The sequence below is a fragment of the Carettochelys insculpta genome, chromosome 4, assembly GCF_033958435.1.
Source record: "Carettochelys insculpta isolate YL-2023 chromosome 4, ASM3395843v1, whole genome shotgun sequence".
In the NCBI taxonomy this organism is placed as follows: domain Eukaryota; kingdom Metazoa; phylum Chordata; order Testudines; family Carettochelyidae; genus Carettochelys; species Carettochelys insculpta.
The window spans coordinates 26,611,991-26,637,859 of record NC_134140.1 but is presented as its reverse complement, the minus strand read 5'-3'; the positions used below and the strand labels follow the sequence as shown (position 1 = coordinate 26,637,859).

Here is a 25,869-nt window from a genome sequence, read left to right as displayed (position 1 = left end):
TACTTGTCCTGCCTTCAGTGGGCATGGAGAACAGTTGTTCACCATTCTCTACATAAGAATGTTTAGGATACTGGAAGACTATTTTAAAATTCCCCACCAGTCTTTTCTCAAGACTAACCTTTTTTATTTTTTTTAACCTTTCTTCATAGATGAGAGTTCCTAACCCTTCTATTATTTTTGTTTCTGTCATCTGGACTCTCCCCAGTGTGTAAACATCAAGCCTTTTGCCCTCTTTTTCAGCCATATACTTGTTGCAGTACATCAGTGAATCTCCCACTGCTGACAATAAATATTCCCTTTCTCCAGGGGTGAATTTATTGTTCAGACACTAAATGTTTCTTAAATGTCAGTCAAAAGAGAGAAACCAGTTCTTAGCTTCTCCTAAAACATTTACCTCAGAGATTGTTTTCTGTTGCTTGCATAAGAGGTACACTCATCCCTCGCTATATGAGCACAATTGGTTCCCAACTTGCTGCTCATGGGCAAAAACTCATAAGAGGGACACTAAATTACCATTAAATACATATTAAAGGATTGGTTCCAAGTGCTTCTAACTTGGCGCAGGAGTGGCAGGATGTGGCGCTGCTTTTGAAAGATAAGTGATTCTTGGGTTAGGGAAAGGCGGGTTGGGGAGGGTTAAAGGCTGGGGGGCAGTTTGGGGCCATGAGTGAGAGGGAGGGTTAAAACCTGGTGGTGGCTTCAGTGGAGGAGGTGGCAGCTTGTTCCTCTGGGCTGCACCAGGGGTGGTTTGGCGGGGGCGGCGTGCAGCAGGCTGGGGGGTTCGGGAACCACATGGGTGTTGGGTCAGGCCAGAGAGTGTGGGGCGTGCTGCAGACCAGGAGAGTGGTGGGAGTGGGCTGGGCCAGAGGGTGCGGGGGAGCTGCAGGCCAGTGGGAAGGGCATTGAGAGTGGGCTAAGCCAGGCCAGAGGGTGAGAGGGCAGCTGTGGAGGATGGCTGGAGGCACCTTACCACATGGCTGCGGGCACACAGCCACAACTACCCTGTCACACAGCAGGAGCCGCTTTGCCATGCACAGCTGGAGTTACCAGCAGCTCCAGTGGAGGAAGTGGCGGGTCCTCTGGGCTGCACCCACGGTCATTCCTTAACTTACCTGGGGGGGTGGGTTAGGGGCCAGGCCAGGTGTGTATTGGGAGTGGAACAGGTCATGGGCTGGGGGTGGCTGCAGGCTCGCGTGGGGTTCAAGCTGTGGCTGGTTGGGGCTGCAGAGCTGGCGGTGGGTTGGAGCCGTGAGGTCGGGGGTAAGTTTCATATCAGCAAGGAGAGTTCACTCGTCTAGTGAACAAAGGTAAGTATATGTGTCCCTCATATTAGCAAGTGCTTGTAAGTAAAGTACTCGTTTAATGAGGAATGAGCGTATTCCCACCCAGGCTTTACATGTGGGTGGTATGGCAAGCGCTCCTGCCCAGGTCATTTGCTGAGTCTCCTGCATGACAAGCTAGGATGCAGCTAGTTAATCACAGATGGAGACTAAACCTAGCTTACTTAGAGGGCCATCCTCCCCTATAATAGATAACATGGTAAAAGTGGGGTCCCTAGTTACAAACCCAAAGTAATGACTACCTAATTGCCTGTTAACATTTTGAGCAGACACAGAGAAAATGTTTTAGGGAAAATAAATCAGAAGCTTTTCAAATCTATTGTCCAGAGAACTGTTCTGAAGAGCCTGAGGCCAATTTAACAAGTCCTTTCTGGGCAATGAGATTTGGAATAAGTAGTTGTTTCTTGGTTGGTTGGTTGGTTGGTTTTCACATTTCTGAAAATTGTGTTTTGTATCTATTGATAACTGAAAAAAGTACTTGACCTATAACATGTACTGGTTTTTGTTAGACATTTATGCTCCGGGAGAAGTAGGCTATAGGGTATCTTTTACCAACTAGCGCTGGTTAAATTTATCTGCAAGGGTTTTAATTTAAATGAGAGATCTGGAAATTTATAAACTCTGGCACTGCTAATCTAAGCTTGCATTTAAAGTGAGGAGGGGAAGTCTTTAGCCTTTTGACTGTTAAAGTCACCTTCAAAATATAAACCAAATACCAATATTCCAATCCTTTGAACCTTTTCTGCTCTTTAGAGATGAGTGAATAATTAATGTTTTGGTTTATGGTTAATGGTTTGGGTGAGTGAGCTAAGCTGAAAAAGTCTGAGAACTAAATATTTAGCTTTTGTGGGGGTGTGATGATTTTTGTTTGGGTGGTTGGTTGTGTTTTCTCACCAAAACAAGAAACAAACAAATGATCTTGGTTGAATGAAAATACATTTTTGAAATAATTCTAAATGGCATTTTCTAAATGAAACCAATCAGTTTCAAACTAAGTGGTTCATTTTGAAAATGTTGCAATGACTTTTTTAAAAAACAACTTTCTATGTTGCATTCATGCTTTTTATCTTAATAATGAAGTTGTCTTGCATAAACTCATGGACATTGCAGCCAAGAGAGACTATCATGGTCATCTAATCTGATCTCCTGCACTTTGCAGGCCATGAACTTCATCCACACACTCCTGTAATAGTAAAAATGGTGTGGTACTTACAACTGTAGCAAGTACACCTGCTAATTGTCTCTCAAGAAAAAGCAAGCAGATACCCATGGCCAACCTATTTTTGATGGGAAACACACAGTCAGGCCAAAAAATGGGGCAAGCTGAAAATACCCTGGTCAAAAGCGGGAGAGGTGTGGGTCTCTACTCAGCAGCTGGAGAGATAGAGAACTGCCATCAGTGTGTGCCCAGGCTGGACCATTGAGAGGAAACGGTTGCATTTCCCCTGAATTGTAACAGCTGCAATGCGCAATACTGCCAGGGGGTGCTCTGTTATGGAAATGCCATCACATAGTCATTCTTTTTTGAGGAAAAGGAAGAGAGTGCAGTTCAGTTTAGTAGAAGAAGAAATGAAAATGGGGTCACATTAGGTTCCTAATATACTTTGGTCACGGAACATTACAAATATACAAGGTGGTCAGGTTTCCAGCTGTTAATGAAGGGGAGACTATTTTGCCCTCAGGCTTTTTTAACATTTCAGGATAAAAGGAACAGAATGAAAGATGCTCACTGCATTTTTATCATTGCATAGTTCCACGGTTTTTAACTGAGAGCGCACCTCTTACTATTTATTACATTTGCTAAGGTCAGCTTGGATGATGCTCTTGCTGTCGTTCTTTGACATTACAATCTCTGGAAGGACTTTCTTCATGTTCATTCCTTTGAAACGCGCTCTCTTTGGAAATCTGCTGGGAGGCCTGTGTTTGATGACCCTCAAAGCAGAATGCCAGGTGTACTAATTTGTTTTCCTTCTTGATTTTTTTTGCTGTCTCTGTTCATGCTTGACAAGCTGAATGCCAATGTCATTTCAGTAGTGGCAGTAGTGGTCCATTTACCTTTGTTCATGGTGTTAATATCATTTCCAGATGGGGTTCTCAGAAGCACTGAATATTGGCCCAACTCTGCTTCTCCAGGTGTTACTGGAGCAGAATTCTGACCACAATGAAAACTTGGGAAATAATTGGGTGAACAACGACTCACTCTTCCAGTGGTAGGCCCTTTATAGGTTGAGCTGCATCTTCACCAGCAGTTTCCCAACAAGCACAAATTCAGACTCACCTTGCTAAGCTTGTCATTTCTAACAGGATCCCAGCTGCGGCTGGGGAGGGGTTGCTGGGGCTGGCAGCTGGGGAGCCGGAGCAGGGAGAACACGGGGTTGGGAAACCTGAGCAGGGGCTAAGGCCAGCAGGGCATCTGAATTGACTACCACTGATCGGGCACAGTCCCTGGTCCAGGACCACTCGGGTCCTGAGGGTATTGGACCAAAGAGGGTGAATCTGTAAAATAATCAGATTTCAGTTTATGCTATGTCAGAAAAATCAATTTATAGGCAGTGAAATAAAGGCAGCAAAAATAAACTATTTTCATCACGAATTTTCCCTTAGTGTTCATTATTTAAAACTCAGCTAAATATTGGTTTTGAATTTAATGTGTAAATACTTTAGGCCAAACTTTTAAACTCCAGGCTTCTAGTGAATATCTGAGAACTTTGAGTCTAATCCTGCACCTATCAGAATAAGTGACAAAGTTCCATTAACTTCAGTGGAATAGGATCAGACCCAGAGTAACTAAATATGTAGCCTTATTTTCAAAGCACTAAGCTGCCACTGCTGACTTCTACAGGTGGGCTGTGTCTACGCTACCACTCTTTTGGAAGGGACATGTAAATACAGTGATTGGAAATGCTAATGAGGCGCTGATATAAATATTCAGTGCCTCATTTGTATAATGGTAGCTACTCGCTTCATTGAAAGTGCTGCTTTCGAAATGCAAAATAGCTGTGCAGATGGGGTTCCTTCGAAAGGAATCCCCATTTTTGAAAGCACCCTTCCTAGCCCCTATGCAAAGGAAGCACTGCATATTCATAATACTGCCTCATTAGCACTTCCGATCAAGTGTATTTATGTTCCCCTTTGAAAGGGAGAGGTAGTGTAGATGCACCCATGGTGTTGGTTAAAAATAGATTTTCTTGGAAATTGTCAACAGTGTTTTTCCTTAAAAATATTGATTGAGCTAAACAAAACTGTTTATGGGAAGGAGTGGTGTTTGGGTCAAAATAATTTATTGAATTTAAAAAAAAAAATTGGAATTTAAATTATCAAACCAAAATGTTTCCATTGACCAAATCAAAAAACTGAAAAAATATTTTGAAGATTTCAACTTTTTGTCCCAAATTAGACAGGAAGTGTTTTTAAAATCTCAAATTCTCATGGGACAGGAAGATTTTACTTCACAAAGGAGAAGTATCTTAATGATGCTTAACATTATGCTGATGTTTACTAAATTTTGGTAAAACATAAAGTAAACAATGTTTATTCATTGTGGGCCAAAAGTTGTCTAATTTGTACAAAACTGTGATGCTCTGGAATAAAATGCAGCTGTGAGCCACTTAAAGAAAAGAATGGTTTTTGAAAGAGCATATAGGGAATTTAGGTTACCCTGGAAATAAATTTTCTTTTTTACAACTGAAAAAGTTCAAACAGGTCATGAAATCCTTCACACTATTAGAATGCAGAACAGAAAAGTCAAAAACTCTTCAACTTTATTTTCAGCAGCTGCTATTAAAGCTGTGCCCCACTTACTCTGAGAACAATAGAAGCAGGCTGATACTTTTAAACTATTATCAAGGGCCCTTATCGAAGTCTGAAATTTAATATACTCTCTTTGGCCATTTCTATTTAGTATGAGGTCACAAACCCAGTGGAAGTGGCTTTAAGTTGCACAGACTTTGTTTGAAGTCTATAAAATTGATCTGTCCTTGAAAAAGTGATTTAATGAGAGCTGGCAGATGAACATTTATACAACCTACACATTTAGGCATAATTTGACAGCTGTCAGAAAGCAGTGGAATGGGGAGGGGCTTGAATATGATGGGGAGATGCATTGGGTCTTTATAAAGCGCAGTGGCTCCTGGGGCTTGAAAATCAGTCCAGAACTCAAAGGTGTAGACACCATGTCCCCTGCTCTCACTCAAATGCAGAGCTGTCGAAACTTTCTATTGTGCGTGGGGTGGCATTTCTCTTCTGGGCATTGAATGATGCTGGCTGACCATTCTTCAGCATCTTTGTTTGTCAGTAGTTTGCAGCCACTTTTTCTCCCCATTCTTCCTTTCAGCCTCTAGCACACCTGTGGCAGAACTAGCCAAATCTGACCCTTAGTTTCTTTTCTACTATTAGTAAGAGCTTAAGAGGGATCTGCGCAATTCTTCAGCCGCCACACAGCTGTGCTCAGACTGGACTTTCAGGTGGATGCTAGTTTGTAAATCCCATTAGTTGCAAAAAATTTGTTTCATCTCTTCTCACCAAGAATTTGAAAATAAACAGGGTGGGGAAGGGGAGAGAATTGTCAGTGGAGGAATTTCCTGTTTATTAAATCGCATTTAATAGATTTCTGTGACTTTAAGGCTGAAGAGACCATTGTGACCATCCATTCTGGCCTGCTGAATAACAGTCCATCAAATTTCACTCAAGTATTTCTGCATTTAACTTAGTTTGTGGTTGAACAAGAGCATATCTTTAGGAAAAACCTGTAATCTTGATTCCAAAGGATGAAAAATTTCCCTTGGTTACCTATTGCAACAATTGATTCCCTTCAACATTAAAAATGTGCATCTTATTTTCAGCTTCAACTTTTCTGACTTAGTCTTCCAGCCCTTGCCTCTTGTTATGTGTCTGCTTGATTAAAGCAGCTGCTTACTTGTCATAAAAATGTCTTTTTAAATAATGGAATCTTTAATTCATGCCCTTGGGGGGATTTGGGGTTTGTTTTTTTGCAGAAGACGTTAGCAGCAGTATACTTAAAACATTCTTGCAGCCTTCTGCACTGGAAGTGCCAGACTGGGGACCAGCCTTGACACTTCCCACGAGACTCATACTGTCCCACAAGAGACAAAAAGGGGGCAGATAAATTGCTCCCAGCACCATCCCTTGCAGCAAGGACAAGGCACTGTGATATTTGTGTAGTGCTTTGAATACAGAAGGATGGAAGTAAGAGCTCAGTGTCCATGGTCTGGCAAGCTAAGACACTTTGATTAAATCAGTGGAGCTGAAACAACTGTCATGCAGTATGGGCAGGGATGCTGGAGTGTAAGAAATATGGTACAGTTTGATTTGGTGTCCAGTTTTAAGAAGGCTCCTCAGCCAGCAACATGAATGGGTTAGTCCTGTGGGGGGGCAGTTTGGGGCTTAGGTGCTTTAATCCTGGGGGTGGGGGGGTGGGTTTTGGACTGAGAGAGGTTAAGACTGGGATGGGGCATGTGTTTGAGGGATGAGGTAAAGCTTGAGTATAGGGGGTGGATTTGAGGGTCGAGGTGAGTAAAGCCTGGAGATGGGGGGTAGGTTTGGGGGATAGAGCCTGAGAATTGGGTTCTGCAAAATTCTTTTGAGTTTAAAAGGGTTCTGTGGCCAAATAAAATTGGGAAACACTGCATTAGCCAGTCTATTGTACCAGAGAATTAAAATCAAACACGAAATGTGATTGAACAAGCATAGGCCTCTACAAATCATTATGTACCTAGCCATCATTTTGGCAACTTAAGTTAAATATCCTTTTTTTCTAACTTCTATTATATGTTTAACCTATTCCCTCCAGCACCACATATCCTAAAAATACTGGATTGTCACCCAAAGGGTCACTTGTGTACTTACACTTTTTCTGTGCAGTTTAATTCCAAATGAACGCCATGTGCATGAAACCTTCAGGAAGAAGGCCCTGATCCAAAGCCTCTGGTGAGCAAGGGAGATTTTCCACAGACTTCAGAAGGCTTTGGCTTAGGAGCTGTGTTTAATGGATGTGAATTAATCAGAGTTGGCCTCTAGCCGTAATACTAGATCTCCGTACACATGCAGGTATTCTGGTGATGCTTTGAACCGGATTGGAGCTAAACCTTTCATCTTAGCTGTGTCTTAATACTGGCACCTACCAAAGACTTGGATTGAAACAGACCTGACACTTGGGCAAGTTTTTACACAAGAAGTTAAGACCATTATAAACTCACATGCCAGGTGATGTGCCTTTGCATGCATCTGACACACCACCGGTGAGAGATTTTCCTGGAGGTGGTAGGGATGGCAAAGTCTGCATGAGCTACAGTGTATAGTACTAAAGCCAAGGGTTCAATTTATCTCTGGTACTGCCACCAGATTCTATAGGAATCTCTGAGCCAAACCCTGATTTCAGTTATACCCGTCTCAGTGTGGATCAGACACCTCCCCCCTCCCCAGATTATGAGATTGGCTTAAATATCATGAGAATTTTAAAATAACCAACTGTTGGAGGGTTATTTATCTCCTGATTCCTGGGCCTTTTAGATGCTCTCAGGTCATGTTATGAAACGTTCCGCTGAAACCAGGTGGTTTAAACGAAAGCTGAATTTGTCAACTACTGACATGCCCTTGGCTGGGGCTTTAAAAAAATAGTCTCACAGACTCCTGATGAAATCCTGAGTGTTGGCAACACTGCCTTCGGCAGTAAAATGTTAAATGCAGACAAACATTCTGCAACTCTTTTGCACCATGGACTGGGCCCTGCTGGGGAGGGGGTTTGCTGGTGGTTTGCCTTGGAGATGGGGCACAAGTACCAATCCCTGTTTGCAGAACGCACTGTTGGTCCTTATGCATTAGACCAACAGTTCTGTTTGTGGCTGGCTGGGAACAGCTGGGAGGTTCTATCCTATGTGGAATAGCTACTGCTGCTTCAGGTGCAGGAGGAAGAGTTTCAGGCAAGGGGTGAGTCAGGCTGCGTCTACATTACGAGATAAAATAGAATTTAAAGACGTTAGTTCGACATTATAACGTCACTGTCTTAACTGTAAATGTATCGATTTAGTCTGCCCTAGTATCAATAACAAAATGTCGATATTAATGGACAGGTATAGCATCAATCTGGGGTTTAAAATGCGTGGAAGCACCATGTCTTTCATATGAATGCATTAGCCTCCACAAGTGTCCCGTATGTATCTCACAAAGCTAGGTGCTGCACCTGGCTCCCAGCTCCTTGCTACTAGCGAGAGCCGGGAAACTGACCAGGGCTGTGGCGCTGTCAGTTTCCTGGGTCCCACAGCCTGGGGAAGCTGGGCAATTGACCGGGGCTGCTGTGCTGTCAGTTTCCCATGTTTCCTAGGCTGCAGGGACTGGGGAAACTGACAGCGCTGCTGCATTGGCTCCTGGTTCAGAATGTGGGGCTGAGGGAACTGTGGGATAGTTCCCACAATGCTCTGCTGTACCAGTCGATGTTTGGTGATTTCAGTGTGGAAGCAATATGTCAGATTTGTTGGGAGCCTATGGGAAGTGAGAATACTCAAAATCGAATTTAAAAAAAAACCCAACATTCTAAAATTGATTTTTAATACATTTGAATTTATCTTGTAGTGGAGACGTCACTTGAGAGAGCACACCTGTGACTCAGAGGTGGATCCTGCATAGCCCTCATCTCCTCGTCTCGAGTACTGCGTGCAGATGTGGTCTCCTCACCTCAAAAAAGATATATTGGCATTAGAAAAGGTTCAGAAAAGGGCGACTAAGATGATTAGGGGCTTGGAAAGGGTCCCATATGGGGAGAGGCTAGAGAGACTGGGACTTTTCAGTTTGGAAAAGAGGCGATTGAGGGGCGATATGATAGAGGTATATAAAATCATGAATGGTGTGGAGAAAGTGAATATAGAAAAATTATTTACCTTTTCCCATAATACAAGAACTAGGGGACACCAAATGAAATTGATGGGTAGTAGGTTCAAAACTAATAAAAGGAAATTTTTCTTCACACAGCGCACAGTCAACCTGTGGAACTCCTTGCCCGAGGAGGCTGTGAAGGCCAGGACTCTATTAGGGTTTAAAAAAGAGCTTGATAAATTTTTGCAGGTCAGGTCCATAAATGGCTATTAGCCAGGGATAAAGTATGGTGCCCTAGCCTTCATAACAAGGGCAGGAGATGGATGGCAGGAGATAAATCACTTGTCTTCTGTTCTCCTTCTCTGGGGCACCTCGCATTGGCCACCGTCGGCAGATGGGATGCTGGGCTTGATGGACCTTTGGTCTGACCCAGTATGGCCATTCTTATGTTCTTATGTTCTTATGTTCTTAAGGGTATTCACTGCAGGGTCTGTTTTAAAAAATCTGCTTTATTCATCATAGTCCAGATGGATTATTGCACAGTAAGAACTGCCTGTACCATGAAGTGCTAGCCGTTCTGTTCTCCCTACAACTAAGATGCAGTGAGGCTTGACATGTGTTCAATTTTCAAATGTTTCCCTTTTCAGCCCATGTGTATCTTCATTTCTACTGGTGAAGTGGCACTTTCACATCATTATATATTTCATTAGCACCCTGCATGCACCACCATATTGTTTCTGCCTCGCTTTTCTACACTTGAGAGTCCCTTGTTTAGTCCCTGAGATTCATTTCCCCAGTAGGGTTCCTTTTGGATTATTCCTACAAATGTGTAAGATCACACTTTTAATGTTTTCAATTATGCTGTACAATAATTTGAATAATAGGGCATAGTGACAAAAAAGTACATCTCAAGGCTTCTCTGCCCAGAGTATTTTCTTCACCAAGTAATTTTATGCTTTTAAAAGTAAGCGTATTTGGTATTTTAAAAATATGTCTATAATTAAAGTGACAATCTTTTAGAAAGCCAATTAGCTTTTTTCACTTTATGTGAAGGTTAGACAAGGAAAGGCTCATGAGGGTTACTCTACTGTATGTACAGAATAAAACTGCATCACGTGTTAAAGGCAGTTAACTGCAGCAGGCAGGGAGCCTACCTGAAGGTCCCATTAGGCTGCTGGCTGGGAGCCACTCAGGTAAGTACCTCCGAGGCAGAACTAACTACTGAGACCCCGGCCCCAACCTCACCCCAATTCCCTACCCCCCCCACCACACACACACAACCTCCTCCTTCACCCGAACTCTCACTCAGAGCTCCAGTCTCCCCCGTACCTCAGTCTCCACATGCTCCCTTCTGCACCTAAGATCCATCCCACACCCTTCATCCCCTACATAGAAAAGTGCAGCCGTGGACCACTTACCAAAACCTTGGAGTGACCAGCAAAAAATACTGCCTACCCCTGTGATAGTCTTCACGACTGGCTACTTTTAGATAAAGATTGGCTGTTTTTCTGAAAACGTGTTCTTGGATTCCTGGTGGGAAGTATACAGAAGGTCATATTAGATTATCAGCGTGGTCTGTTTTGGCCTTAAAGTCAATGAATCTGTGAATTTAAATGTAAGTTGTTTCAGAGTACATGGGGTCTTGATTATAGGTCATTAATTTTGCCCCTGTAAAATCTAACAGAAGATTAAGAAACTGAAGTGTAGGGTAACAGTCCCTAAGTAAAATTCCCCAAGCAAGTAATAGGATAATTTGATAGTTATTATGAAACACTGCTATTCTGGAGCTGACAGAAATATTAAATACTGACTTTTGGTTTTGGATTAAATTACCATAGAGAATAATCTCAAAAAAGCTCACAGTGCAGTTAAACAACAGATCAACGCCACAGAGAAGATTCTTTTTCCTAATGAGAAGAATTTGGAGGCCTGTTTCAGAAGTGTTCATTCATTTACTTAGTCTCCTGTCTGTTTGAAAACGCCTGCTGCCAAGTGGTCATTTTATCTGCCTTCATAATTATCATATCACCACTTAACTAAGACTTGCAGGAAAATTGACTGAATAAGGAATCAATTGACAGTTTATTAAATGCTCTGGCAAGGAACTGTGCTCAACTAATTGCACATTTTCCTAGGCTATGATATTTATAGAATGTAACCTATTAACCTAAACAGCTGCACATTTTAGACAGTTTTTGAAAGCTTTACATTTTCAAACCAAAATTTTTCAACACAGAAATCATAGCAACAACTTATTTTAATACTGAATCTTTTTTCAATTCATTTAACTTTTTAGATTAAAAAATGGACTCTCTAATACTTGATCCATGTGGGTGGATGCTGCAGTTGAAATAAATGACTTTTGATAATGGCAATAATCAATGCTGTCTTTTTCAGCATTGTGGGGAGTAGCACCTATACTTTGTATTTCTGTACACAAAAATAACTCTATACAGGCTTGTAACATGTTTGTATCTTTTATCCTTTTGAGAGGGTACATTGACTGCACACTGCCATTTCAGCCAAATGCATATAAATTATGCAAATCAGTGTCTAAATCAGGCTTTGCAATGTAGCACATTTTGGGCTTAATCCTGGGAGGCATTTGATTGCCCTCAAGTGCTGTTCACTTCAGTGAAAAAAATAGGTGCAGTCAGGATGAGGCCCTTAATGCCCTGCATATATAATAAACAAAGTCCCCTAATTTTTCATTTTTCTGCTCTTAGTTGCAGAAAATGTAGAGGAAAATAGATCTTCTTTAGACTTCAGAGAAACAGACAGTAGGGATGGTGGAAAAAAATAAGAAACGAGACCTTTTGATCACGTGAAGTTTTATACCTAAAGGCTGCATCTACACATGCCCCTTCTTCCAGAAGGGGCGTGGTAAGGAGCAGCCTGAAAGATACTAATGAGGTGAAGATGTAAATTTCCTGCACCTCCTTAACATATAACCACATGATTCGAGTCTGGAAGAAGCTCTTCCAGACTCCCAAATACATGTGCAGACATGCAGCCCATGGGAATCTTGCAGAAGGAAACCCTCCTTCCGGAACCCCTTCTTCCTCAAAATTTTGGAGGAAGAGGAGACTTCCAGAAGAAGCGTTTCCTTCCGGAACATCCCTGTGGACCATGCGTCTGCACGTGTATTTGGGAGTCCGGAAGAGCTTCTTCTGGACTCCGACTCACATGGCCCAAGGTTAATGAGGTGCAGGAAATTTACATCCATGCCTTATTAGTATCTTCCAGGCTGCTCATTAGCAGGCATGTGTAGACGCAGCCAAAGTGTCTGTTCTTCTCATGCATTTTCAACCTTCTCTTGACAGACTAAAAACCTTAAAAATGAACTTTTTGGTTTGGTTGCTTTTTTGGACAAAAAGGTTGGTTGAGGGAGAAGGCAGGAGTTTGGTCTTCTGATGAAAAGTCAATATTTCCTGTGAATGGAGAGAAAATATTTTTTTTACAAAACCTCCAGTTTTTTCAAACTCTGAGGTGAATACGCTGAAGCCAGTGTCATCTTCACATGTTTAAAAGAACTACATCAAGTGGAAAAAGATCAGTGGTGAAAATAAGCCAGTGCCCCTGGCTGGCCAGCATGGGTGCTCCCAGTGCTCTCACGCAGGCTGCCAGGGCAGGCGAAAGGGCAGGCAGACAGGCAGTTGGGTGTCCCCCCCCACACACATACCAGTCAGGTCCTGCCCCAGTCCTGAGCCCCTCCCCACATTTTGGAAGGGCAGGGCTGGAGGGGGTGCAGCTGCACATGCCAAGATGCTGCTGCTCTTCTTCCCCTTCCTTTGACTGCTGGGGCGCAAGGGAAAAGCACACAGCTTCTGTGCATTTCCCTCAGTCCCCACTGCTCAGGGGAGGAGCAGAGGAGGAATTCATGCAAGTTATGGACTTTCCCCTTGCTCCCTAATTGTCAGGGGAAGAAAAGCAGCAGTGTCCCAGTACATGCAGATACACCCACCCCTGCCCTCTCAAAATGGTGCCCTCAGCCTTACATGCACCCCTGCCATGAGCCTCCACCACCACCTCCCGCCTCCCTTCCTTGACTCCTGCACCCTTCATAACATACCCCAACCCTGACTCCTTCAGCACCCACACTTCCCGTGCCCTGAGCACCTCTTCACCCCACCAGCTCAGACTACTGAACCCCCACACCCCAACCCACTGCCCTAAGCCTCCCACACACCCAAGCTCCTGTCCCGACTCCTGTACCCACACACACACATCCCCACTCTCTGCCGTGAGGGTCCCCCCACCCTCCAGCGCTCCATCCCACATAAATTTCTTTCCGGTACTGTCATATCACAGCCCCCTTCCCTCTGTCCTGGAGGGTGCAATACAACCCTACGTGTAGGAAACTTTACTTTCACTCTGAAAACGATCCTCATCCCCTCCCCCAAAAAATTGCCAGTGAGTACAATGTACAAAAGTGAGTTTCTGTGCCTCACCCTGTCACTGTTAAACCTTTGTAATCATGCAAACCTTTTTTTCAGGCATGTAAACTTTATTGATGTGACTCAGTGAATGTAGTGTGGTGAATAAAAATCTGGAAGAGAAGATCCATGAGGCCAAATCCAGAGCAGTGTATCTGTGATTCTCATTAAAAATGAGGAGGCAAACAGAGGCTCATGCTCACTTTTTACTTGTACAAGTTCCCACTGAAGTCAAACTGAGCAAAAGGCCATAGAATTTGACTCCTAACTAATTGCAGACAACTAGCGCTTCACTGGATTTGGGCCATATCTACCAACGAACCACTGATATAAATACAGTACAAAGAAGGCAGATTACACACAGCCGAAATTAAATTATGGAGGTGGGATTCATTCTTATACACACCAAAATACACTATATAAATAAGAGAATATAAGTAATTTCAACAGGATGAGGACATGGCATGTTACCTATCCCAGCTGCTCTATTAATGGACATTTTTCCTGTAGCAGCCATCACTCTAGCTGCTAAGTACTCACATTTTATCTATGTAGTATCTTACCTTTTGCTTCACATAAGATTTGCCATGATTTTCCATTCCCAGTGAGTTCATTTGCCTATCAAAACCATATCCTCCCTCTGGCACCAGTGATGGGGCAGCTTGTGATGGTAGGAAACCAGACTCAACAGCCCTCGGGCTCACCTCCACTGTGTTTTATTTTTCTCCTGGTTCAGGGTTTCAGCCAGCCTGTGGCAGGGATCACAAAGAGATTTTATTTTCGATCAATGTATTACATGAGGGTTGTTTTTTAGTCTGCCTCTGAAGCATCAGAAATGGCCACAGTTGCAGCTGGGATATTGGGCAGTGTAGCTAAGGGCTCTGAGGTGGCAGCAAGCATTCTCTCTGGCTTGGTGGGCTGGTTCTTGCTCTCATGCTCAGGGCCTAACATCTCTGCAGCATATGGGTGTGTGCAACTTGACAGGATTAACTGGGTATACCTCAATCACCCTACCATTGTGATGGGCCCCAAGCCCTCAGTCCTACCTGTTTTCTGCCTGTGGCAAGAGGTGCATTTGTCAAAATTAGTTACAGGTTTGTGGCTGCCAGCCTAATAAGTGCAACCCAAGATTAGTTTTTAGGCACAGTGGAAAAGGTATGTTTTATGGAGAGATTTAAAAGAGGATGGCAGATAAGTAAATTACGTGATACTTCCGATTCTGAGCCTGCCTGTGCCTGAGTTACCCCTGAGCCCCAGCCTGCTTATACATGATAAATCATCCCGGAGCCGGAGGGTGTGAAGAGTTAGCAAAACCAGTTAATCACTTGCAAGTCTTTTCGTAGGCAGTCTGCCATTCAGCCACAGTTCAGCCAATCCACAAACCAAAACCCACCCTTGTGGTAATCCAAAGCAGGTCAATTGACTTTTAAAAGAAGTCTGTCCAATCTGTTCTATAGCACTGCCTGGCTGAAAGCTCACTCATTGTCAGTAGCTTCATCTCACTGCTCCTGTTCCAGCTGGCCCATTGCTCCGCTTCTGGTTTCAGCCAGGCCTGTTTCCAGCGTAGTCAGCCCCTGCTTCATTCTGCGGCAGCTGGTGGCTCTGACATACACAAAAGTGCAATCTTATTAGATGATTCCAAATGCTACAAACTCCAGTTCAAAAATACAGTTCTCAAACTGACAGGCTAATATATGGAGACATTGCATAGTTATTTTTCATGACTACTAAATGTATTTGCTTCTGTGGGTTCATAAGCTTGGAAGTCAGATCTGCTTCCTCAAAAGAACATGTCCCCTCAGTGTATGTATACGTATTTTTATTAGCACTGTATTTTTCAGTAGTACTGGTTTACTAGGATTTAAGTGATGTTTGGGAAGAAAATTGCTGATTCATTCATTCATTCATTCATTCCAGGTTTCTGTGTATTACAAAAGTGAGTAAAAGGGTTGACCCAGATGATTGATTAGCCATGGAAACATTGGGACTAGCTAAATTGGTAAATGAGCCACATTACTGACAGCAACAGCCAAAGAAATCCTCCTGTACAGTATCGGAATTACACTCAACTGGTGAAGGTGATCTAGTTCTGTATCTGACGAGATCTGTTTAGCTGATGGCAACTGAATGGGATGTGTAGAAGAATGTTCGGCATAGTACAAAGATATAACAGTCTAGAATCTAGATGTTGGACAGCTAACAAGGGAAAGAATAAACTACAGGGTTGGAGAAAGTCAGAGTTTCATAAAGATTGTGTGACATTTTCACCCATTCCAGTACACATAACGAACAGCTGTAAATGTAAATATGTCTGTGTATGTAGACCTCTGTACTCACTTTTTGTAGGCTTCACAGCAAAGGTATGTTTTTTTGGAGGAGGATGAATGAGAAAAGGGTAGAGGCCTGGGCCCAAATACATCTACTGGATTTAGGCCAAGTGACATTGAGGTTCACAGTGCTTAACTTTTAGATATGTAGAACCACCACTGGAACCACACTGCTCTACGAGGGTTATTTAGGCTAGATTCTCTACACAGTGAATGGGCGAAGGGGACAGAGGAATTGACATTTTACAATGTGCTCCGCAAAAGCCAGCAGACTAGGCAGGGAGCTTCTCGAGACAAGCAATAGAAGATGCTGACAAGAGAGGTGCATAGAGGGAGATAGGCATCTTAAAGGTTTTCAAGGAAGTGTCTCTCTGCTTCTGATCTGCAGCTAGGAACCCCCTCATAGAGTCACTTGGCTTCAGTGTGTAAATCAGCTCTATTCAGAATGAGTTGGGCACGTGCCTCGCTCCTCACAAAGCATCTTTAGGAGGTAGCCGCCTTACAACTTTTAGCCTAGTGATTAATGCACTCACCTGGGATGTGGGAGACCCAGCCTCACTTCTGCCTCCTCAGGAGGGACAAAGGGTTTGAATGGGGATTTCTCATCTGTAAGGAGAATGTTTTAACCACTGACCTATGGGTTATTCTGATGTGGGGGTTCCCTCCATCTCTTCTGCTGAAGCTGTTCCACGGGGGATAAATATGTAAGTAGACGAGGGAGACTGAAAATGACTCTGAAGTCTGGCAGCTAGGGAGGTGGGTGACTGAGGAACCAGTGCCCCTGCTCCAATCAGTCTTTGCCGTACAACTTGCCTTCTAGCAACCTCCGTCATAGAAAAAAGTGTGGGTGTCAGAGTAAAGGTAATACCAAGTTCCCACTGTATTCTTTACTCATTTCCACATGACAGGTATCATGGAAAATCTGCATTATTTGTGTAGTTACTTTTATTAGATCTACAACCAATGGCTTGGTTTTAAACTTTGCCCCAGTAATAAAAATCGGACAGAGATTTGTTCTGGGGACCAAATACATCTGCCAAGCATACAAAGTCACATAAAAACATAGAAGATAGACATGTTTCAAAGCTCCAGTTGATATCCTGAGACCACTGATTCAGTGGCTGTTTTGTATCCGAGACATAGCCAAGTTAGTCTGTATCTTCATGAACAAGAAGTCCTGTGGCACCTTATACACTAACAGATATTTTGGAGCATAAGCTTTTGTCGGCAAATACCCACTTCATCAGATGTTTTGCCACTCCATAGGGCCAGAATATCACAAGCTGTATACCCAGTTTAAAGGAACTATACTTTGCAATATCGTGGCTCAAATATTACAAAATATTTTGAGAAATGGTGTTATAAAAACAGTCTAACAAAGGTTATATAACAACCAGCAGTATAGAAATTGTCATTTTGATTATATGCAAGTCCTACAAGCTGGCTAAAGTTTTCATGATATATTACTGAAGTTATCACTTTTTTTGCACAGTAAAGAATTTGCAGCAATAAAATCTGAAGGATGTAAACTTGGATTGTATTTCATATCACTAATCTTATCGAGACATCTTTTCTGTATAATATCTTCCTATAACTTTAGAAACGGGAAAAAAATCGGTCTTCAGCTTTTTAATCTCAGAACTTTCATTTGGCTTCCTTAGGGCTTTGGCAGATTCCTAATGTTGTCCTAACCTATGTACAAAGGGGTGCTCCTTAAAATATCAGCCAGCGTTTTCAAACATCGAAGTGTAAATACATACTTGGGCACCTAAGCAACTGGCCTGATTTTTAAAGGTGATGAGCAGCTGCTGGTCCCATTGAAGTCATACAGGTGATTCTACCATCACCTGACTGAGAGTGCAAGAAGGAGCATCCTTAGGCTCCCTTGATCTGACCCATAAGTAAGGGCCTTAGAAAGGTTGATGGAAGCTCTTTACATCCCTCCCTTCCTCATGAAGTAACTGAAAAAATTAGCTTGTTTAAACAGTTAATGACTTGCTTTGCTAAAGTGCAATTATTGCAGTCTATTATTTGTACTTTGTCAAAAAATTGCTCCAGGTCTCTCCCTAGAAATGTCATTCACCTAGGCTGCTGTTCTGTTTCATGTACCATTTCTTTCAAACTGGGCCCAAGCATTACTCTTGTTCATAAGATTCTTGCCTCTCTAATATCTGTAATGCTGATTTTGTTTTCTGTTTACAGGCTGGACTGCAGACCTTTTGCTTCCTGGTGTTTGTTGTTGTCTGCCTTGCTGGAGCTATTTACCTGTTTTTTGTCCTGCCTGAAACAAAAAATAAGACCCTTAATGAAATCAGCCAGGCATTTGCCAAAAGGACTAGGGTGACTTTAGAAGGGCGGGAGATGAACCAGCTCTCATCAGGACCAAAATCAAGTGAAGAACACGAACATAACTTTTCTTCTACACTGGACAATGGTGAAACTAAAACCAGAATAATCTAAGAATTTTTGTTCTTTGTAGGGAAAAATAATCCACGTGCTCTGCTGGTTTGGAAGACATGGTAGGTCTAGCGGTTCAGCATTTGTGTTATTAAAAACCACACATACAAAGGAGCATTAATTCAGGGCAATATGGGCATAGAGTAAATCAGTGCTAGCTGGGAAGATTCTGGAAGTAAGGTGGTATATGAAGGATAGTGACATCTGGACGGGATAAAACGCAGAGTTTCCAGGAAACCTATCGTGGGACTCATCAGGTGGATGGAGGGGGATAGGATCAGGAGTAGGAGACGGAAACCAGATTCTCACTGGCAACTAGGCAGAAGGATCCTGAGCAAGGACTGGCTGCTCAGCATGCAGATAAAACCAGCAGCTGCGTGCCAGCGGCAGAGATTGTATAAGAGTCAGTGGACATGGGGAGAGAGAGGCAAGAGGAGAGGGACACTCATGCTTTCCCAAGTTTAGAATCATAGGGTTGGAAGAGATCTCAGGGAATCATTGAGTGCAGCCCCCTTCTAAAAGCAGGACCAATCTGCTGTTAAAGTTGCACATCAAAGTGAAAGGGATGCTCTAATGGTATTGTTTCCATCATCATTCTTCATTTTTAGCAGCTTTTCCTCCTTGCAAAAACCTTTCTCACTCCCACTTTCCCGAGAAGATGGAAATGACAGTTTGTTTCCACAATTACTAACATACTTTCACCCTCCATCCCAGAAGCAGTGGCAACAGGGCTAGCTGGCTGACACTGCATTTCTATTTTATCAAGGAAATAGCTGTGAAGCATTTGTTCAGAAAACAAAAATTCCGCATATTTTGAATTAGTGGGGTTATGAAGCAAAATAATCAAACATAGAGCTAGCTGGAGTATAACAATCTGAGAAAGTGGGTTTTAATCCAGGAAAGCTCGTGACCTAATAAATTTGTCAAGCTCTACAGTGCCACACCACTGCTTGTTATTTTAAAAGCACAAGTCCTATTTTCAAAAGTGATTTAGGAACCTAAGTCTCACTGAAGGCCAATGGAACCAGTGCTCTGCAGTGCCTTAGTCAGTTTTGAAAACAGGGCCTAGGCCCCTAGCTTTTAGGTACTTTTTAAAATGTTATCCAACGTCCATTTAATTTCATCACAGAAAAATAACAGGGATTTCTGGGCTGTGATGACAGTGAACCCTGTGGCACATCTTAGAGTAACAAATTGATTTCGGCATAAGCTTTCATGGGCCGCACCCCTCTGTATATTTTATTGTTTTTAAAAACTCTTCTCAAACGTTTGCATCAGAGGCTTTTTCAGGTTTTAACCTAACATGGTTTTACTCATCACCTAAAAATCAGACAACCATGAATAGCTACATCAGTGTGAAATCCAGTATAGAAAACTTTATCTTTTCCTGTTACCAAACAGTGAAATTGTTTTCTTGTGTAATTAGGCTTTAATAATGGTTAATATGTGCAGTATGTACATGAACATACAAATCAGAGTATGAGATGAGAGGGAGAAGGGGGGTAAGGTAATATCTTTCCTGGGATCAACTTCTAGTGGTAAGAGACATTTATTTTGAGTTCACACAGAGCTCCTCAAGTCTGGGAAACGTACTCAGCCTCACAGCTAATAGAAGACAAAACAGCAGTTTTAACAAAATGATTTATTAGATGATGAGCTTTTGTGGGACAGACCCACTTCTTCAGATCTATAGCGCTGCTCATCTTCTAACCACTTCGCATTAATCCTGGTTGATGTTGACATTTGGTAACGTGAAGCTCAGTGTCCCCCTCATACCAGTTTAACCCTTCTGTCAAGGCAAACATTCACTAACAATCTTGATTTGAGCTCAGCTACACACAAAGGTGAAAGTAAGCCAGGGTGGGGCACCACTGAGTGCCCAGGCTCTGCATGCTGCCAGCCACCTACACCACTAAGATTCCCTTTCCATTCTACCTGCCTCCCCAACAGCAGCCTAAACCATCCCTCCGTGATCCTGGCCCCATGGCCGGATAGCTGCTGGGCGTGATCCAGCACCCACCTCCCTCGGGCAGCATGCCCACAGCATAGCCAGGCTCCAGCCCAGGATCTGGCAGCCAGACAATGTGGTCACCCCATCTGGAGCTCCAGCAGCCAGGCAGCACAGTGGCCACACTCCCCCCGCCCACACACACACCTCCTTCCCTGCCTCCTGCAGACACACACATCACATGCCCACCCTTAGCCACCCAAACCCCCAGCCTTGAGCTCCCCCATGCATGCCCCAAGCCCCCTGCACTCCCATCTCACACAGTAGTTTTTTTACAGATACCAACATATTGCAACCCCAGCCTCCCGTCCGGAACAGTGCAATACAACAGTGCGTCTAAGAAATGTTACTTTCACCCCCGGTTATGAAGGCTCTTTCAGTTCCAACTTAAGACCCAAATGTTGTTCACCCCTCTCCTCCCAACAAAGCGTGCATCAGTGACGCTTGGGCAGAGGATCACACAGAGAGGTTAGGTGGAAGGTCCACTTGCAGCTAAGGGGCTTTTATAATACTAGCAACTATGGTGCCTATATCCTCCATATGTGAATATGCTGTAACATACGGTTTCACTGCTCCCCCACTCCCTTGCTACAACCTAGATATGCACTAGAGCAGAAAGAGGCATTATAGAAGTCTCCATGGCACATAAGGAGTTTAAAGTCCCTTTATGTAGTTATTTTCCTCCCCCACCTGACCCCCCGCCACCACCACCCTGTTTCCTCATGAGAGCTGAATCACATCAATTCTGTGGAGCTCGAAGCCTTCTGGGCTCATAGGACAGGGGGCTGTGGAGGTGCATTTAGACACCCATTGATTTGTTCTAAACCTGTCAGTAAGAGAGCGGTAGAGTGAAAGTAAGGTCAGCGTTCAAGAATATTAGTTCAAATAGTCCATGCACTGCCTTGGGGATGTGGTTATAATATATTCAAGCTTGGCGTCTGAGAACACCCGAGATTTGCATAACTCCCTCAGCTCCAACCCCAAGGATTGTTTGAAGGGTTTCAACATATTGTGTGGCAGTATTCCACACACGTGCATGCGCTCTTATAACCAGCATTCATCTGATGGAACATAATAGGCTGGCAGATTTTCCCTGGTTTTTATATATTAAACTCTCTGGAGCCAAACTTGTCAATGAATGGTCGACTTGTGCCATGATCCGTTTCACTAGACAGTAAATTAAGAATAAGAAAATGCTGGACTACATGTCTTTGTTTTTAAAGCAGTATTAAATAGGGATTGTAATGCGTGTGATTGATCAGTGATTTCTATGTATGATGAGAGCCAGATACATTATGAGAATGAAACCAACAGGATGCTAGGTTCTCTTTCATTTCTGACCATGATTGAGCAATTATCCAAATATGAATGTAAGGTATCATTGCTCTGTTTTTGGTTGTGTAATCCATGTGAATTTTTCATGTGATTTATCATTAAAATCTTCTACACAGAGAGGCTGGGCTAATCTAAATTATTCTGCAAACTTCACAGCTGGTTAGGTTAGAGCTCATCAGAAAACACACATTTTTTGGACCTGTTTGTATGTTGATCAGTCCTTTGGTACAACGTGCTGCTTCTTTTAGTATCAATAAATGCATGTTTGGATTAAAATTGAAGATATAAATCTAGGTATTAATGGCAAATAAATGTTCAGCGAACACGTAACAGACTAAAAGTATGCAATTAAGGTAAGCATTTTTCTGACAGATTTTGTACAGAAACTGTCATTTGATTTAGACAATTTTATGGCTGTTAGAGATCTATGAAATTCACTTAAATGCCTATTTTTTTTTCCCAAAGATGTGCAAAAATTTGAGATCTTCAGTTTCCACAATTAAACTTTAAAATGTCATTCGGTGCACATAAACCAAGCTACGATTTGTCTGACCAAATTTGTTTGTTTTATATATATGGTTCTAACATTAATATATCACTTCAGTTATGGTTCTTTTTAAAGGCATGGGCCAATGTGGTAATAACAAAATAGTTTAAATAAATAGACTGGGCTAGTTTTGGGCTATTGTTTTTTGACTGTGGACTACTGATTCAGTTGAAGTCTGATAATTCCATTGTTGCTAATTTCTAAATTATGTAAAAGAAAAAACGCCTGGAGTTTTCAGTTGCCTAAGTAGCCCCTAGAATGGAATCATGAATAAAGCTGTCTACCAAAATCTGAAATTGCACACTAGTCGAGCAGAGTTTCTGATCAGAAGAGTGAGCTCTAATTCTATCTTTTGGGTCCACAATTTGAGACACATTAGGGGAGACTGATTTTTAGAGAGGCTGTGACCTCATCACTTTCTATAAATGAAGCCGCTTTGAGGTCCGGTTTACACTAGACCTGAAAGTCAATTTCAGATTCGCAATTCTAGCTACAGCAATTGCAGAGCTAGACGATGTATCTGAAATTGACTTTTGTGACTGTCTTCACTAAGGAAGGTTGATGGGAGCATTTTGACTGCCGATACCAGACAAATTTTGTATGTCTTTACCAAACATGCAAAAATTGAACTCCAGAAGATCTTCTGGAAGTTTAAACAAACCCTGAGGCTCATCAGGTTACTAAAATTACTAGTCAGTTATTTTTGAAAATTTTTGCTTAAAGACCCTTGTGCTCCCATTAGAGTTCAAGTGGTCAAAAATAAAAACAAATGTCTAAAATCCTTTGAACAATTTGAATGGCACTGGTAATCTTCTTACTGTATTTCAACTTTCATCCCTGAGGTGGAAAATGAGCATATGTCCATTATGTCTGATTATGCAAAGTGCTAAGTTTTCCCTGGAAGGAGCTGAGCTGCTAAAAATATGCACTTGTTCATTAAAGTCAGCCACTGTAGCAGAGGACTGGAGGGTAGCAATTTAAATATCTTGTATGCCATTCTTTTGCAGAGTTGCATGAGTTTCTCAAAATGATATTGGCTTTTTCCCCAAGTTGTTAATGTTAATTTAGATTGAACACAGAACTGTTATGAGTTACACAATTGATTGCAAAAATATATTTGCCTTCATTGTTCAACCACTAATTTCTTATGGTGTTATGCCACTCGCTGACCTCACTTAAGTAAGTCATTTCCAAGTTCCTTACAGTCTACTGAAATATTTTTAGCCAACTAATCGTTGACACCCTTTTCCAGGTAATGGATAAACATATTAAAGTACCTGTCCAAGACCAGATTTGGGGGAAAGTAACCTTTTCTGTTTTGTCATTTTGAAAATTGTCCATTTATTCCTAGTCTTTGCTTTCTATTTCCTAATCTGTTTTAATCCAGGACAGCACTTTGCCTCTCACCCAATGAGCATGTACTTTCCATAATAGCTTCTTTTGAGGGATTCTGTCAAAAATCCTTTAACAGTCTAAATAAGCGTTAACCGATTCTCCATCAGGTCTTTCACTGACATATGCTAAAAATTCAGTTGTTTGGGCAGGAATTTCCTTTGCAAAAGCCCTGCTAGTTTCTCCTTGTCCTGCTACAAATAGTTTTAAAATTCTATTTAATTATATTTATCATAGAACTGGAAAGAACCTTGAGAGGTCATTGAGTCTTGTTCCCATATGCACAGCAGAGCCTATTGCCCCCTCCCTAACATTTTTTTTTAAATCTAACCAACCCTGGACCTTGAAAAGGCACCCCCAAGGATTGAACTGACAGGCCTGGGGTGAAACAGCCAATGCACTAACCACTGAGCTATCCCTCCCCATAAGGTCACAACTATCTTGGTGCTGAATTAAGGCTCACTACTCTATAGCGCAATGTATCATGCCCCAAGAACTTCTCTTAAGTATTTATGACACTATATAAATCAATGAGAGTCTGTCACCTGCTATGGTGGGGTCACTTCCAGTCAGCCTGTCTCAAAAATGATTAGAGAGAAAGGATAGATCTGGGAGACCGTTAATGAAAATGATTAGATGATATCTTTAGGTGGAGAGAGAGTTAAGGAGATGAATAAGAAGGGACATTAGAGGTGAGCCACATGAACAAAGGAATAAACTGAAGATGACAAATTTAGTAAGTAAACCCTCAAAATGCACGATTTCGAGTTGCACTTAACTTGCATTAGTGCAAGTTAAGCGCAGCTCAAAATCCCACTGCCCCGGCCTTGGCTCAACTCTCCCAATCCTGTGTGGCCCCAGTTCAACCCCCGCCCCCCAGCCCCACTCAACACCCCCACACAGCTCCAGCTCACCCCTTGTGCCCGGCTCTGACTCCAGCTCACCACTCCTGACATGCAGCTCCCGCTCAACCCCCTCAGCTCACAACCCGCAGCCCCACCACAGTTCAAACCCCACCTCACAGCCTGGCTAACCACCCAAGTACAGCTCCAGCTCACCACCCTCTGCTTGCGACTCTAGCTTAACCCCCCCAGCCCTGTTCAACCGCCCTCTCCCAGCAGGGTTCCAGATCAACTCCACCCCCCTACCCCACTGCAGCCCTAACCCACCCCAGGTTTAACCGCCCCCCCCAACTCCCTCCTATAGCCCCAACCCACCTACATGATTAACCATCCCCAGCGGCCCCACCCCCAACCCCAGGACTTACCTTTCCAAAGGAGCTCCAGGGGCTCCTGCTGCTTCCCCAGCTGCAGAACTTGTGTTCTGCTGGGGAAAAAACCTGACCCCAACTTATGTGACATTCAAATTATGTGAGGGTGCGTGGGAACTGAACTGTTGCATAAATCAAGACACTACTGTACTGATAGGAATAATGACTAACTTGTGAAACTAGTTGCCACCCAAGATATCATTGAAGTCAAGAATTTAGAGGAAAGATTGGAGGTTTAGATCAATAAGGACCACATCCACATCTACATTTACTACAGTGAAATATTGGAAGGGATACAATGTATGTTAATTATACTAAGCAGCTTTTAAGTTAATCCAACTCTACTGATAAGCAAAGTAATACATATTACAGTCAATGGGAAAAATATTGATTTTTCAATCTGAAAACGTGGCAGTAATGGAGAGATGATCGTTTTGGAAGGCAGAACTGTTCATAATTCTAGAACACCTTTTTTACATTTAGAAAAAATTGCAACATCCTGGATACTCTAAATGTCATTATGCTACCAGAATTTTGGGAGCATTTTAAATAAGATGTTTAGAAAGGGTAAAGAGGGTGACCTAGCTAATTACAGATCTGTCAGTCTGACAAGATAATGGAGTGGCTGATATGGGACTTGATTACAAAACTGAAGGAAGATATTACAATAACACCAATCAACAGAGGTTTATGAAAAATATCTAATGTCAAACTAACTTAATATAATTTTGATAGGATTACAAGCTTGGTTGATAAAGAGAACATTTTTGATTGAATAAACTTTTGTGAGGCATTCTGCCTTCCAAAACTATCATCTCTCCATTACCACCACGTTCTCAGACCACATGACATTTTCATTTGTAAAATAGAATGATATAAAATCAACATGGTATGCACTAAATGAAATAAAGGCTGACTAAATACTATAAT

General features: G+C 42.5%; 1 protein-coding gene across 1 annotated transcript in view; it reads left to right on the top strand.

The window, feature by feature from the left end:
• The window catches only part of SLC2A9 (solute carrier family 2 member 9), a 154,267-nt gene extending 132,103 nt beyond the window's left edge, over nucleotides 1-22,164 (top strand). Inside the window, exon 12 of the mRNA XM_074992496.1 lies at nucleotides 18,133-22,164. Within this exon, the coding sequence (XP_074848597.1) occupies nucleotides 18,133-18,390 (258 nt within the window). The 3' untranslated portion in view covers nucleotides 18,391-22,164. The remainder of the gene's footprint in view (nucleotides 1-18,132) is intronic.
• Nucleotides 22,165-25,869: the final 3,705 nt, after the last annotated feature.